Here is a 14,471-nt window from a genome sequence, read left to right on the forward strand (position 1 = left end):
GATGACAACAATATTAGCGGACCACTTTGAATAACATCGGCTCGAAATGATGGTTTAGCGTGGGCGTGCAGTTATCGTGCGGAGCGTGCGTGTTAGATTGCATTCAAACTAAACGTCTTAAAAATGTCCACCCGGTGAATGTAATATCTCGGACCGGCTGTATGCTGCCCGTGGATTATTAATTAATTTTATTGACTTTGTCCTGTGAATTTATTCGACTAGTCACGTGTATGCTTAGCAATTTCTACTGACTATTGGCAATTGTCTGGCCGACCCGTCTCCACACCAAGGCTCACGGTCATTCTCGCCATGTGGAGAAGGAAGCAATCATATATATGTTTTTTTTTTACGTTTAATCGGCGCTGCTTTGAATGCAGGGCGCCTGATTTGTACGTGACGGCACATTTCCACGTGCATATGGGCGATGTGGTGAGCCAAAATCACTCCTAAAGCCCGAATCCGATCTTGATAATTTGCAATGACAGCCGCTCCATTTGCTATGACTGGTGAAGTCTCAGGGGCTCAATGCAAATAGAACAAACTGAAAATGAATTCAAACTCTTGTGGGTTTTTAATGATATGCAATACATATATTAAAAAAGATGCAAAAGCCATGAGGCGAAATGGGATTTGTGATACAGGAATAAAAATATGCAAATAAAATAAGTGCAAATAAACCAAGTGACTAAACAAATAAAAACACACAGGTTTGAGTGTCTACAAGAACCAACAGAAATGTTTGAAGAAAACTCAGAACATCCCTTTACAATTTTCATTTCCATTTCCATTACGTGAAAATAATGACGCAATATTTAACAAAGGCGCAAACACTCTGGTAAACGAATGTCCTCAAAGGCCCTAAAAGAGCACACAGAACGCCTTGAATGGAGATAATCCCGCTAAATATCTCGTCTTTTTTTGTTTTCTGTTGGTGCTGGTGTTTAGTTAAAGTCCTTGCCTGTAGCGAGACGATATGGGAGGGGGATTTGGTGCTGTGGGGAGCGGGCGAGTTCTCTTCTGACCGAACAGACGACAAGCTAGCCAATCGGTAGCTGCCTTTGGCGTGGCTTGAGCCAATCGGCTTTCTGGCCTCCAAGAGTCGCCTCTACTTGCGATGCGTGCAGTTGAGGGGTCGGGGTAGGGGTCAAGGGTTAGAGTTCATCCAAGAGCAAACAAGCAAGCAAAATAGTTAGGGGCAGTTAAGGTAAGTGCTCTTTGTTTTGTACACGTGAGTTTGTGTGGCGAGTGGGTTCAGCAAAGAAGAATGCAGAAGATGAGCAATATAACGTGAGGGCAGTCAAAAAACCAGAATGGAAATGGAGAGGAATGCAGAATTATCAGAGGAGCCAACAGGTTTGGAAAAGCAAGATAGATCACAGTGGAAGTTATGTGCACGAGAGAAGACGACAGCAAGACAGAGAGGGAGAAGTGCGGGCATAAATTACGATCATGCAAATCACCGTTAAACTACGCTACATGCGGAAGGTTGCTGGGATGGAACAGCATGCATCCATCAAATCAAGGGGATTAAACACTGGCAGATACACATCCCGAAACATAATCAAAGCCACAGTCAACATGCGCGCAGTATTCATCAGCGTTAGCAGTTTCACATTTACTTTGCATCAGCCTTGGACTGGGCCAAAGCCATTGGCGGGAAATTGCCTTATGCTCTGCTTTATTTATAAAGCTGACATCGGATTGTCACTACTTACATTTTTTTTTTAACCGAGCCATGGCATAACAGTGTGTCTTCCTCATTTCTATATATATAAACCTTAAAGAATAACTCAGCATTAAAAAAAGAGGAAGAAACCGATAAAAGTAATTTGGGAGAAACGTTAAAACATGAGGGATTTTATTTTCATTCATTGGCATGCTCTTGGTATCCAGACAATAAGAATGTGGGAAATAAACAGATTTGTGGGCGACCCAGCGCCTGAAGGACCCCGTTTTAATGCCAATTCCCGGGTTTACCCAGGCCAGTGGGACAGACATCTCAATTGGGATCAATGCCCAGGCAGGGTCGCTGGCAGGTTAGCCTGCTCTCTGCCTCAAATGAGGTGCCCATTGGAAAACATGCAGCGGTATGAAATTTAAAGAACCCTATGGTAAAGGAAGACACCCTGCTGCTTATGTTCATTGCAGCCTGGTCTCACAGAAAATATTTCTGTCCCAGTTATTGGTCGCATAAATTATTCGTACGAAAGCCAGCAGAAAGAATCGGAGAAGTCTACCCCCACCATCACGGTTGGTATTCCAAGCTTCACAAGTTGAAAAATAAAATGGGCGATGTTTCTGCCAAAGGCTCTTCAGGAAAAGCGAAGAGCGCGCAACACAAATGTATTTCAAAATCCTTTGGACGAGGCCTACTTATCAACAGTCGGGGTCCACCTCGACATGCCCTGCAATGAGTGGTCGTCACACATGATAGGCGATAGTCCTTGTGTTCGCAAGGACAGTCTCGGATAACGGCATAAGTCGTTCGGTTGTTTTGTTGGCGGATAAAGCTTCTACAGTTACACAAAAGCAGGAGGTAGAAGTTTTACTTGCATATTGTTTTTTTTTTATAATTTCCCCCGAGTTCCCCCCCGAGTTCCCCCCCGCCCCCCCAGGAGAGGCAATGTTACCAAAGCGAATTTCCTGGAGGTGGCTCAGAGGTCAGAGCAATGAGCTGGCACCAATGAGATCATCGGTTCGAATTCGAGCAGGCACCCATAATTAAACCACGTGCTCAAGCGTAGCAGCAGACGGTCGAGAACAGAGACCGGTGACTGCGCGCACTATTTTGGTTTTGAACTCCATTTGGCACTCAATTCCAGCACTGAAATGAATAAGGTATCAGTTTGGCTATCGTGCGACAATCTCACTGCGGAGCAAGTGGGAAAGTGAAGACCCCCTTCTGTGTGAAGGATAAAAAAATGAAGGTCACTTAAAAGGATTTTAGGGAAAAATCTCCGTTAAAAATCTCGTCCACGGATCAGCCTCTAAAAGGCGTTCCACAGCTTTACCAATGTACTCTGTCTCATGCCTGGACACCCAATAGCAGAGTCGGGATAAAATTGGGGTAAATACATATGTGTGCAAAAAGTTCACAACCTTAAAACTGAGAGAAATGGCACAAAACGAACGTGATGCGCATGCAGAGGCAGCAGCTAAACCTGAACGTTGTTCACAAAGCACACATCAACACAGTCCAGCTGAGTGGTAAGAACACTTCACAATGCCTTAAAGTGTGTGCACGTGTGTACGTTGAACTTCCTTCGCACCGTACGTAGCCAACCGTTATAATCGTAGGTATGGGGGATGGACAACAATAAACTATACACAGAAAACAGTTCGAAAGAAGTGAGTTTTCCATCTCGACTTAAAAGTGCATAGCTCCAGTGGCTTCATAATGCACATAATATGTAACTATTCTCTATCAACTGCTACTGTAAATGAATACCACCACATTTCTGCAGTCTTAGGTTCCTGTGGAGCATAAATCCATCTGGCGCTTATTTTTGCTCTGGCTGTATTAGACAAATATCGGCTGAAATGTAAATAAACAAAACGCAAATCTATATTGTTCTGAATCATGTGACTCAAGCTGGGGATTTTGAATAAGTCTGAAGATGTAAGGCAAATAATTCCATGGCTGCAATACGGGGTCATTCCAATTGCGCTGTCAATGTGCCTCCCCTAAAAATATCTTCATTAAAAAAATGTGACTCCTGCGCTACGGGCTGGTTCATGAAGCTACTTTGGGGACGTAGACGATACATTTGTTGAATTATATTTCGAGCTGTGTGTGTACAAACGCGCATGAACGCCACGGAACGCGATCGAGGTGCATTGCAGACCTGTTGCTCCACTTTCTGCTGAATTACATCGCTGGCCGGAGGGGACGCAGGAACCGTCTCAGCTTCGCGTGCGGCGACCACTGGGACCGGGCTCACCGATATGGGCTGCGTCGGATACATTGAAGATTAAATAAACGATGCGTACAAAGATTCCACCGTATAGTCTTAACAGGCTGTTGGACCAAAGTGCTGTTAAGCGAGCACCCGCGAAGGCCGGCACAGCACACGAAGGGCATGGGTGGCAAGCACCACTGCCGATCGCCTTTGTCTCCCCAGTGGTGATGTTTACACAGCATATCACGTACTCATTTAAGGCTGAGTCGACCTAGGGGAGGCCCAGGACCGGTGCAGATAATCGTCACCGGTGTTGCCGTGAGCGGCAATCAAACTCGGGTCACCGGGTTCGTAGTGCAGCACGCTAACCACTGCACAACCGCTCCCCCCACAATGCATACAAATGCATGCACACACATACACACACAAAGAGCCACCCATCTTAGTCAGCATTCCGTAAGGCAAACAATATATAAGGTAGGAATACTGGGCGAGATAACCAAATTTAACTCCTGAAGACGCCACAGTCGTGTGTGGCAAAAGCTTGACAGAGGGAATTGTCAACACAGCCCAACCCAGAAAAATACACATGCATCCCTCATACAGCTCATACTGTTGTTAGCGAGCACCTATTAAGACTGACAAGGCACACGCAGGAGGTGATGTGGCCAGTTCCACACCCAGCCACCTTCGACTCCCAATTGATAATGTTTATACACTGCACCAGGTACTCATTTAAGGCCGAGTTAACCTAGGGAAGGCACAGGACTTGCTCTGATATTACTTGTCACTGATATTAGCCATGGCTGGGAATCGAACTTGGGAAGCTGGGTTCATAAGCAGTGTGCTAAACACAACAATGCCATTCCTAACATACACACACACCCCTGAAAGGCAGTCATAAACATAAACCTTTCAAAATAAAATTTTATTTAAAAATTTTGAGTCAACTAACGTCATGGAGTATTTTTCAGCTTCATGTATGCGTAATAATTAATAAGAAAAAGTTAATTTCAATGAGCAATTTTGTACAGTTTGTATCTAAACACAAAAAAACGGCATTATACATAGATATATATATTTGTTTGATAAAAACAATAACATTACATTGCCAAATGAGCGACATGGCTGGGATGTCATTATTTTTAATTGCGCCGCTCGAAATAGAAATAAAAGGGAGAGAGAAAATAATCGGAAAACGATGAAACATAACGGGCCATCTCGCATGTCTGCGCAAATGTTTTCTGGTAAAAGGTTAAAGTACGAGGCTAGCGAGAGCAAGTGGCCGGCCCTGGTGTGCACGCCTTGGTGTGCACGCCCTTCGCTCCAGTGCACATCACTGACCCTGTCACTTCCACTTCGTCAGCCTTAAAAAAAAAGAATGGCACCACGTTGTAAAAATGGAAAAAATAATATAACCGGATTTTCAAAGGCGTCGCGAAAGATGTACTTTTTGAAAGCAACACTTTAATAATTTTAGTTTGTGAGATTTATCTATTCTGCCTACAATTGAATCACCCTGAATGCAAACCGCACTCATCGTATCTCGGAAGCAGAGTTGGGTGTGGTTGGTTAGTCGGGTGAGAGATGGGTTAGGAAACACCAGGCCTTCGAAGGCCGGGGGACTGCGAGGTGACGCGTGAGATGGCAATGATAGCAACGAGTTAATGAATCTATCCGTGTGGAGCTCTAAGTGTTACTCTCTTGTGTATGTGTGTGGGTGTCCTCATATTTTCTCCTACTCCTTACCTTCCTGGTCTTGATGCGCTGAGCGACGGAGTTGAACCTCTGATGGAGCTCGGTCACCTTGGGCTCCACGAGTCGGCGGCAGTAATCGCCGCGGTTTGCCATCAGCTCGCCCGCTTGGTCGTGCACCACCTCGACCTTATGGCTCGTACCAGGCAGCTCCGATTGCAGACGCTGCAAAGACCGAACGACAAAGGTTTCTCTCCTTTGGTCTTCTTCCAGACGGCTAGGGGCATGCGCTTGCTAGCGAGCACCTATCGCTCCGGGCTTCTTCTGTCCGCCCCTGAGCTGCTGCTGCTGACATGTGTGTTCAGGCGACGTTAACCGAGCGGCCCAGCGCAGGCCAGGTGCCAATGCCGATTTTCACCCGTGTTGTTGGTGTCACAACGTGGAGCGGTGGATCAAAGGTTTCTGTGCTGCACCCTTGACCTGGTTGATCCGAGTTTGAGTCCAGTCCACGGCTAAAACCAGTGCCAAGTAATATCTGAAACCGGTGCTGGGTTCCCCCATTCACCAGCACTGACCAACATGGTAGGTATAGCCTTCATCCAGCAATGCACTAAGGACTGTGAAGTATTATTACAATAATCATTATATAGCAAAGAATTAAGCCTGAGTGAATTCTATGTAGCACAGAGTAATATCCCCTATGCCAGGGTGTAGGTGTACAGATGATATCAACATAAAGATACAGAGCATATAAACAGCACATGTAAAACACAAAGACACATACATGTAAAACACACACATTATACAACTCCTCTACACATGTAAAAAACACACGCACAAATGTGCACAGCATATGGACACTACACACACTCACGCACACATTAAATGTGATTGGTTCAGAGACGCAAACTCAAGCTTGGGGTTTTGACCTTGAATCATGTTGCTTAATTTTTAGCAAAGTTATGAAGTTAACATGTGACCAATAATTATTTTCCATAACAGCTTAACACACTGTTTTGTGGCAGATGTATTTGCTTAAGCATCAGTGTTAACAGCATTTAATTTGGAAAATATCTAACCAGGCAGCATGAGCAGTTATGACAAACACACCACAGATGCAAAATCACGAAGCGAGCGCGACACGCGGATCCGCGGGTTTGCCCAGAACCCAACCCGGTCACCTTTGTCTCCCCCCAGTGCTGACTTTTATACGCCGTAGCAGGTACTCACTCGCTCGCTTTTAAGACCGAGTCGATTGTGAGAAGGCCCAGGACCCGCTCCGATATTAACAACGAACTGATATGAGCTTTGGCATGCACGCACGCACGCAGGCAAGCACGCAGGCACGCACAAACTGCACGGTGATCAAGACCCTTGTCACAGAAATCCTTGAGTCGGAAGGAAAAACAAACGCGACATTGTACATCGCCGCCAAGGTGAGCGCGCGCATTGGGGGAAAGGACAACAGTGAGTAATTTGAAGCGAGAAATTATTCTGAATCTCTACCCTGCTGTTTGCGACAATTGTGACGTCTGCAGGCGTTATGCACTGAACGTTTCATTTGAAACCCTTTCCAAGGACTTACAGGACACGTTGGGTGAATGCGTCTCACGATGCCTCTAAAAAGCACAGGCGCTTTCGACAATGGTGGGTTTTAACGAGGGTGCGACCTCATGAAGCTGGATTTAAGTAGAGCGGAAACCTTGTAAGTAAACTGGAAGGGTGTTCTCGATATAAATAAGCAAACGTAAACTTTGAAACAAAGCCTAAGACTCTGGCCGGAACACTGTTCATGCCCTAATGAAGCTGGACATAGTAGGAAACAGCATAAAGCCCTTTGCTAATGTTGTGCCGGGTATTTGTAGATATATTCTTAGGTTTTTTCATGTAAGTAAAAAAATAACCAGTATATATACAAGGACGGTTCTCTTGGAATTTCTCTTACTTGATACAGCAATCGTGCTGTGACGGTTCCACCTGAAGACGGAAGCTTGTGTTGCCTCCGAAACGTCGTGATTTAAATTTTACTTTTATTAATTTAAATTTTTTACCTACGTGACTTTACCGAAAAAACCTAAGAATATGAATCCTTGCAGGCACGAAAGCTTCAAATCTAGAATTTGTAGATGTGCTTATTAAGAGCAATACGTCTAATACATTTCAAGCTATTTGAAAGATTTTTTATATTTTACCAGGTAATGCCCACTGAGCTGTATCGCTCTTTTAAGAAGAGACCAGGCCACAAATGATAGCTCAACAAAGTGGCTTATCATGTGGAAATTCATAGCAGCCAAATACTCTAAACGCACTTTGTTTCTAAATGTGGAGGGAAAAACCGGAGGACCCGGAGAAAAATCCAAGCGACCACAGGGAGAGAGGCATGCAAACTACAAATAGGCGTTAGGGTCGGGATCGAACCCACGACCTCCTGTATATCAGGCGAGGTAGTTAACATCTTGCCACCGTAGCGCCCGTGCCCCTTTGCCCGACCATTGTCACAAATTAAACTATGCGCAGAAGCAAATCGAAAGCTATTTTCAGTACTTATCTGTTGTAAGCAGTTCGTTGAGCCCGCGCTTTCCGTACCTTAAACACATCGTCCCTCTGGTTGGCCGACAGCTTCTCCGCGTCGTCCATCATAACTTGTGAGTGGTATATCCACGTGGTTATGTCCGCGATGTTGTGGTCGAAGCTGTTCATCTGGGCCTGGTATTCCTGTTTGGAGGCAGGAGCCCGGGCAGAAGTAACAAAACGCGTGGGAGCAAATCACCGGGAGGTAGGTGACATAAGTGAGCAATTCCAAGTGTTTTGCAATTAAAACAAGGAATGACAATTAAGAAGCCGCGCTATCAGATAATTAATTAGTAAGCACAATGATTAATTGCAAACCCATTAACAAACAACTACGCAGACATTCATCACCATCATCTCCAGCCGCGTGATGGTACGCCCGTCGTGCATACAGACATGTTTATTTTGGTCATGCACAAGTAGACCGGGAACAAATTAACTTCGAGCTACGCGGACAAGGGTATTTAAAAGGTGCTCGGCACAAATTGCACGTGTCGCTTGCGTTGTGTTTTGTTCTTTTACGAAACAGTGGTTTAAAATGAACCGCAATCGCCTGCCAACCGAGACAATGGTGACACCCGCATACCGTAATCCGTCCTTGAAATGAAGAAACTTGCCAGTACCAAAATATGAGAATAGGTTTTCCCCTTTTTTCTGGCAACAAAACAGGTGTTAGGATATTCTTTGTTCTTTCGGTAAAGTCACGAAAGAACCAAGAATATGAATCCCTGCAGCCACGAAAGCTTTAAATCAAAATTTAGGTGTTAAGATGTTAAAACACCAAACTGAAACCTTTTACAAGGAACCATGTCTGCATTATCCACAATACTTGTGGTCAGAATGCAAACAAAAAACATACTCTGATAATTTATGCATTGTCTTTGAAACTGATTGGTCCACACCAGAGACAGCTTTCTTCCGAGCCTCGTCTCAAACGGTGTTAGACCAGAGGACGCATCCCGTCGACTCGCATGTTGCTGTCATAAAAAAAAAAGTGGCACTTGGAAAGAAAGAGATGAAAAAAAGTTGTTACGCAGACTCATCGTGCCCGTCCTCCGACACCGCCCCCCCCCCTCCCCCAACTCGCCTGTAGCAGGTTGAGCCACTCCTCGGCGCGTGCCGTCACCGCGATCCAGTTGCTGTTGAGGAGGCTGAGCTTGTCGTCGATGGCCGAGCTCTCGGGCCCCTTGAGCAGAGACTGCAGCGCTGCGCCCGTGTCCGCCGCGGCCGTCAGCGAGCCCTGCCGCTTAGCGATCTCCTTTTGCGTCGCCTGCGGAAAACAATGGGGAGAGGCAGCAGCAGCAAACAGCAAGCGTCAGGACCGGGAAATGCACGTTAAGGATGTTATAAAAGTTTGAGATGGGTGTAGCCCAAGGGTCATAAGTGAAGTGGGCGGGGCTAGTGATGAAATTTGCATGTCAATGTAAGATGGGAGAGAGCTGGGCAACCTCCACGACGACCAAGCTGCGGAGGTGAACATTGTATTGTGAGAGATTTGCATGTCAATGTAAGATCGTAGAGCCACCGCCACATCAAGGCAAACGAGCAACGGTGGATGTTTAAATTTCGATTTAAAGCTTTCGTGACTGCAGGGATTCATCTTCTTGGTTCTTTCGGTAAAGTCACGTAGAAGGGAAATAATAAAATAATAAAAATAAAACATAATAAAATAATTCTCACAACACTGTCTTTCCGACAGACCTGGTCTTCACCTGAGGACGGCTGCTTGCGTTGTGGCCGAAACGTCGTGAGAATTATTTTATTATGTTTAATTTTTATTATTTTATTATTTCCCTTCTACGTGACTTTACCGAAAGAACTAAGAAAACGGTGGATGTGTTAATGAGACATTTAACTTGTTAATGTAAATGCATTTAACCTGTTAATGTAACACCAGAGAGTCGAAAATAACTACTAAACATCACAGACAGTTATGACTTAACCTGTTTAATAACGTCCTTCTAATGATTGCTCGGTTTGTACCCATCTTCTCGGTTTAAATTGTGTCTGTGTTTATATATCTGGATGGCTTCATGAATGAATCTTTGCTGATAGCCAGTGGGTTTGCAGAGTACCTTCGTCTTGGAAAAATCAATTTCGTGTGTTCCCACCGCATTAAAACAATGATCAGCCACGGCTGAGGTATTCGTCCTCGCGTGTTTCAGATCTACCTTATGTTCACGAACACGGTCCGAGACGTGTCGCTTAGTTTCCCCAATCTAACTACTGCCGCAGACACAGCTTAGTTTGTAGACGCCGGGGTATTGCATGTCAGGAATCTTGTCCTTCACAGATGGGATAAAATCACGAATTTGATGTACTGTGTTAAATCGAACCTGGATCTTGTGTTTGCTCATGATTTTGGAAATCTTTTTGGTGACCCCTGCTATGGATGGCAAGGTGATGATTTTGATTGGTTCCTCAGATGGTTCTTTCCCAACGGTTGGGGTGATAGCTTTATGGATTGTGTACTCTGAATATCCATTCATCTTGAGGGCTTGGTGTACGTGTTCCAGTTAACTGGCTAGGTGGTGATGGTTAGAAATACATCGAGCTCGATGGTGTAGAGTTTTGATGAGGGGATTTTTCTGGGATGGATGGTGGTGGGAGTCAGGTTTTCGGTAGGCATCCGTATAGGTGGCTTTCCTGTAGACAGTGTCCCATTGAGCCATCTGGTCTATTTTCGATTAAAACATCCAAGAATGGTAACTTGCCATCCTTTTCCACCTCCATGGTGAATTTGGTGGCTGGGTGTATGGAATTTATGTGGTTGAAGAAGTGGTCCGGAGCTGGTCGGCCATGTGGCCAGATGACGAACGTGTCATCTACATACCTCTTCCAAAAGGAAGGACGTAGTGTGGATGCCTGGATGGCATCTGTCTCAAATTTGTCCATGAAAATATTGGCTACAACTGGAGATAAGGGAGAACCCATTGGGGTATCTTCAACTTGTTTGTAGACTGTTCCATTCCAGGTGAAGTAAGTGGGGGTGAGGCAGTTTCTAACCAGGGCCAGTACATCAGCATTCAATCCTTGATGGACCAAATCTTCAATGATTGCAATGGTGTCAGGAACAAGAACTTTGGTAAACAAAGATACTACATCTAAACCGACATGCAAATCACCTGGAGATATTGAGATGTCCTTAATTAATGCTACCAAGTGAGCTGAGTTACGTATATCTGAGGTGGTCTTACCGGTGAATAGTTGTAAGGTCTCAGACATAAATCAGGCCAGTTTGTAGGTGGGTGAGTCAATGGTGGAGACGATAGGACGAAGGGGTGTCCCTTCTTTATAGATTTTTGGTAAGCCATCCAATCTTGGGTGGTCTAGCAGCAGAGGGTTTTAAGGAAAGCCGCTTGGTTGGTTCAATTAAAGATGTGGAATCAGTGATGATATTGTTGGTTTTCGTAACCAGGTGGTTGGTTGGATCTCTATTGATTTTGGTATAGCTACCATCATTCAGTAGGGCCTAGATGTTGTTGTTGTATGTGGTTTTGTCCATGATGACAGTGGCATTGCCCTTATCGGCTGAGAGGATGACAATGTCATCTTTCCTTTTTAGTTGAGAAAGCTAAAAGCGCTCATCCTTACTGATGTTGCTCATAGGTGTCTTAGCGTTTTTGAGGATTTTTAAGCTCACTTTAACAACCTCATCCCAAAAAAACACTTAAATTTTTTGGACTGAAACGGTTAAAACAAAGTAGCAGGATCAATGTGCTGATGCAGCAGCAGCAGAACAATAAACTGAAGTTGAGTCTGCCATTGGAAGAAGTTGCTTAAAAGCCTCGTAAACAAGCCAGCTCATTTGGAGTGCTGTCTCAATTAAACCTAAAAGCAAAATTGCTATGTGACCTGACTACCATTAACAACAGCCTCACCTCCAAACCCTGTCCCCCGCCTGTTATAATGCAATTATGCTCTCAGCGTGGTAGCTCATTAAATGAAGAACTTTCCATTGGGAACTCTGAAGCTAGCAGTGTATCGCCTTGTGTTAAGACAAACATCGATTTAACAGGCCTCTGTATCCGGACTATGGCCACAGATATTTGATGCCTTTAGAAATAATCGCTCATCGCATGCCAATCGAACAGAGATGTTGACACCTCAGAGCTACAATGTGACCAAACAGAATTACTTTTTTTTTAAGCAGTCATAGCTAATCAGGCTGAAACCATCATCCGCCTGTAACACTTGAAAACTAAGTTTAATCATGGAAGTCTGAAGCCCGGATTCAAACCCAGGCTCTCAGCAGCGCCGGCTAGAGTGCCCAAACACCTGGAAACACTCGGCCAACTCGTCTTGCACATCATTTCGCGCTGAATGGCACACACTGGACATGATACACGGTGTCTGGAGATGCTCTGCCGCAGAAATGCCAATGCCCATCGGCAATTGTGATGCAGTTGGCCATTCGTATCCTGCTCATGGCTCGGAGATTGTACGTAAAAAGCATGAGAGAGAGAGGAAGTGCACCGTGGAACTGTGACAGATTGGTCATGAGTTCAGCCTCAAATAAAAACGAGACATGCAAAACTCATGATGCTTAAATGACTTGTGGTGGAGGTTCGAAAAAAAAAACCCAGAAAATATACGATTGGCCTCTGTTTACTCGATGGAAGATTCCACGGAGAAGTGCATAAAGAGATGGGTTTAATTTATGGCCCTTAATTTATTGCGGATACTCATTAGCATGTGTTTTTCTACTCTGTGAGGACATAACACTGACATTTTGCTAAGTATATATATTATACGAATGTTCAAACTTTTCTGCCGGCAGGATGAATGGGTAAAGGTTGCAGAAAGACAGGCACTTAAGAAAAGCGAGAACAAATAAATGCATGCCGTACATAAAGATCATTACGCAAGCGAGCAAATACAATGAGATATGGACACGCAGAGGCATGCCGACTTTGGTATGAAGACGAGAAAGGGGGTGAGAAATGAGAAACGATGAAAAGATAGACGAATCTACACAGGCGGAGAAACGTGATGTTTTAGAGAGCGCAATTTAAAACGTGGACAATAAAACATTAGCATGAAAAGTGACAACACAGGGGCAATTTACACGAGGGAACAGACTAAAGTAGGAATGGAGCTTCCTAAATGCCTAGTCTAATCACGAGGCGGCAGTCGGTAACAAGCAAAGCATCGTCGCTTTAATAGTCAGGACAGCATGACATATTTGTTTTCATTTATGTAACCAAGATGCTTCATTATGCGGTGTTAATAAACAAGGAAAAGTATAATCAGTAATGATTATTGTATTCGTAAATTTAATTAATAGCATTACATTGTCTATGCACCAAGAGGTCATATCAATTAATGTAATTAGTTTTTCTGGTAAAAATAAAACTCCACATCGTCTATTCGTGTGACCGTAAGGCAGAGAAGAACATAATTTACATTTATAGATAATTTTTTCCCATTAATGAACACTTGTAAAATAAATTACCTTGAAGTTATATTTGCTCTGGAATTGCGTACATTCTTACACGGTATAAAATATATTATTGTTAAATTATAAACCACTGCAAATGACTGTTCAGACAAAGTTCCAAAGGGTTCTTATTATTGAAGCCTTTTTCTCCATCCGCTGCTGGATGAAGGCCTCCCCACATCGTGTCATGGGGATTGTTTGACCATGCTTCACCATGCAGGTCAGTGCGGGTTGGTCAAGTGGGGTGGGAGCTGTAGCATGTCTGGTTCTCATCACTGCCTGGGGATCGAACTCAGGTCGCCAGGTTCATGTGGCTCAGTGCATGGACCAATGCACCACAGCTTTGCTCTAGTTATAAATAAAGGCAAACGACCAACATACAACAACATTTGATCGACAAAACACAGGTCTTTCTGGATCAATTCGTCCTCCCTGTGAGGTTTAATTAGGGTAAAACTGTAACTGGTTTATATTTCAGCGAGTCTCATCTGGAGGGTGTTGCTCATCAGTCAATGCTCCTGGGGTAATGTTGATGTTATGGGCAAGAGACGCCCACCAACGCCGTGCCAAATGCAGTAAATGAAAAGAATAAATTTTGTCCCAAAATATTGGCAATGTAATTTGCCCAGCAATAGTTATCCACTTTATCGTACACGTGCCTAGCGTGCGATGATATGCTACCGACCGTAATCGACAACGCTGGATTTCAACTTGAGTTAACTAATGTCGAAATGGAGTACGAATACACAACTGTAAACGTTAAAATATATTCACTGGCTAGGCAAAATAATTTGCGTTAAAAACACTATTTTAGAAAGTGAAATTCGGGGCGGGGGGGGGGAGAGAGTTCCACCCCCCCTCCACCG

At 44.3% G+C, this 14,471-nt stretch overlaps 1 protein-coding gene across 3 annotated transcripts in view; it reads right to left on the reverse strand.

Annotated features, from left to right (window-relative positions):
* LOC144948610 (dystrophin-like) overlaps nucleotides 1-14,471 on the reverse strand; it is a 639,922-nt gene that overhangs the window by 320,095 nt on the left and 305,356 nt on the right. For all 3 annotated transcript variants that reach the window (XM_078878206.1, XM_078878207.1, XM_078878208.1), the window contains 5 exons: nucleotides 9,253-9,435; nucleotides 8,181-8,309; nucleotides 5,649-5,819; nucleotides 3,846-3,950; nucleotides 959-1,105 (listed from right to left, as the gene is read on the reverse strand). In XM_078878206.1, the coding sequence (XP_078734332.1) occupies nucleotides 959-1,105; nucleotides 3,846-3,950; nucleotides 5,649-5,819; nucleotides 8,181-8,309; nucleotides 9,253-9,435 (735 nt within the window). The remainder of the gene's footprint in view (nucleotides 1-958; nucleotides 1,106-3,845; nucleotides 3,951-5,648; nucleotides 5,820-8,180; nucleotides 8,310-9,252; nucleotides 9,436-14,471) is intronic.

This window comes from Lampetra fluviatilis, chromosome 50, assembly GCF_964198595.1.
Source record: "Lampetra fluviatilis chromosome 50, kcLamFluv1.1, whole genome shotgun sequence".
In the NCBI taxonomy this organism is placed as follows: Eukaryota; Metazoa; Chordata; class Hyperoartia; order Petromyzontiformes; family Petromyzontidae; genus Lampetra; species Lampetra fluviatilis.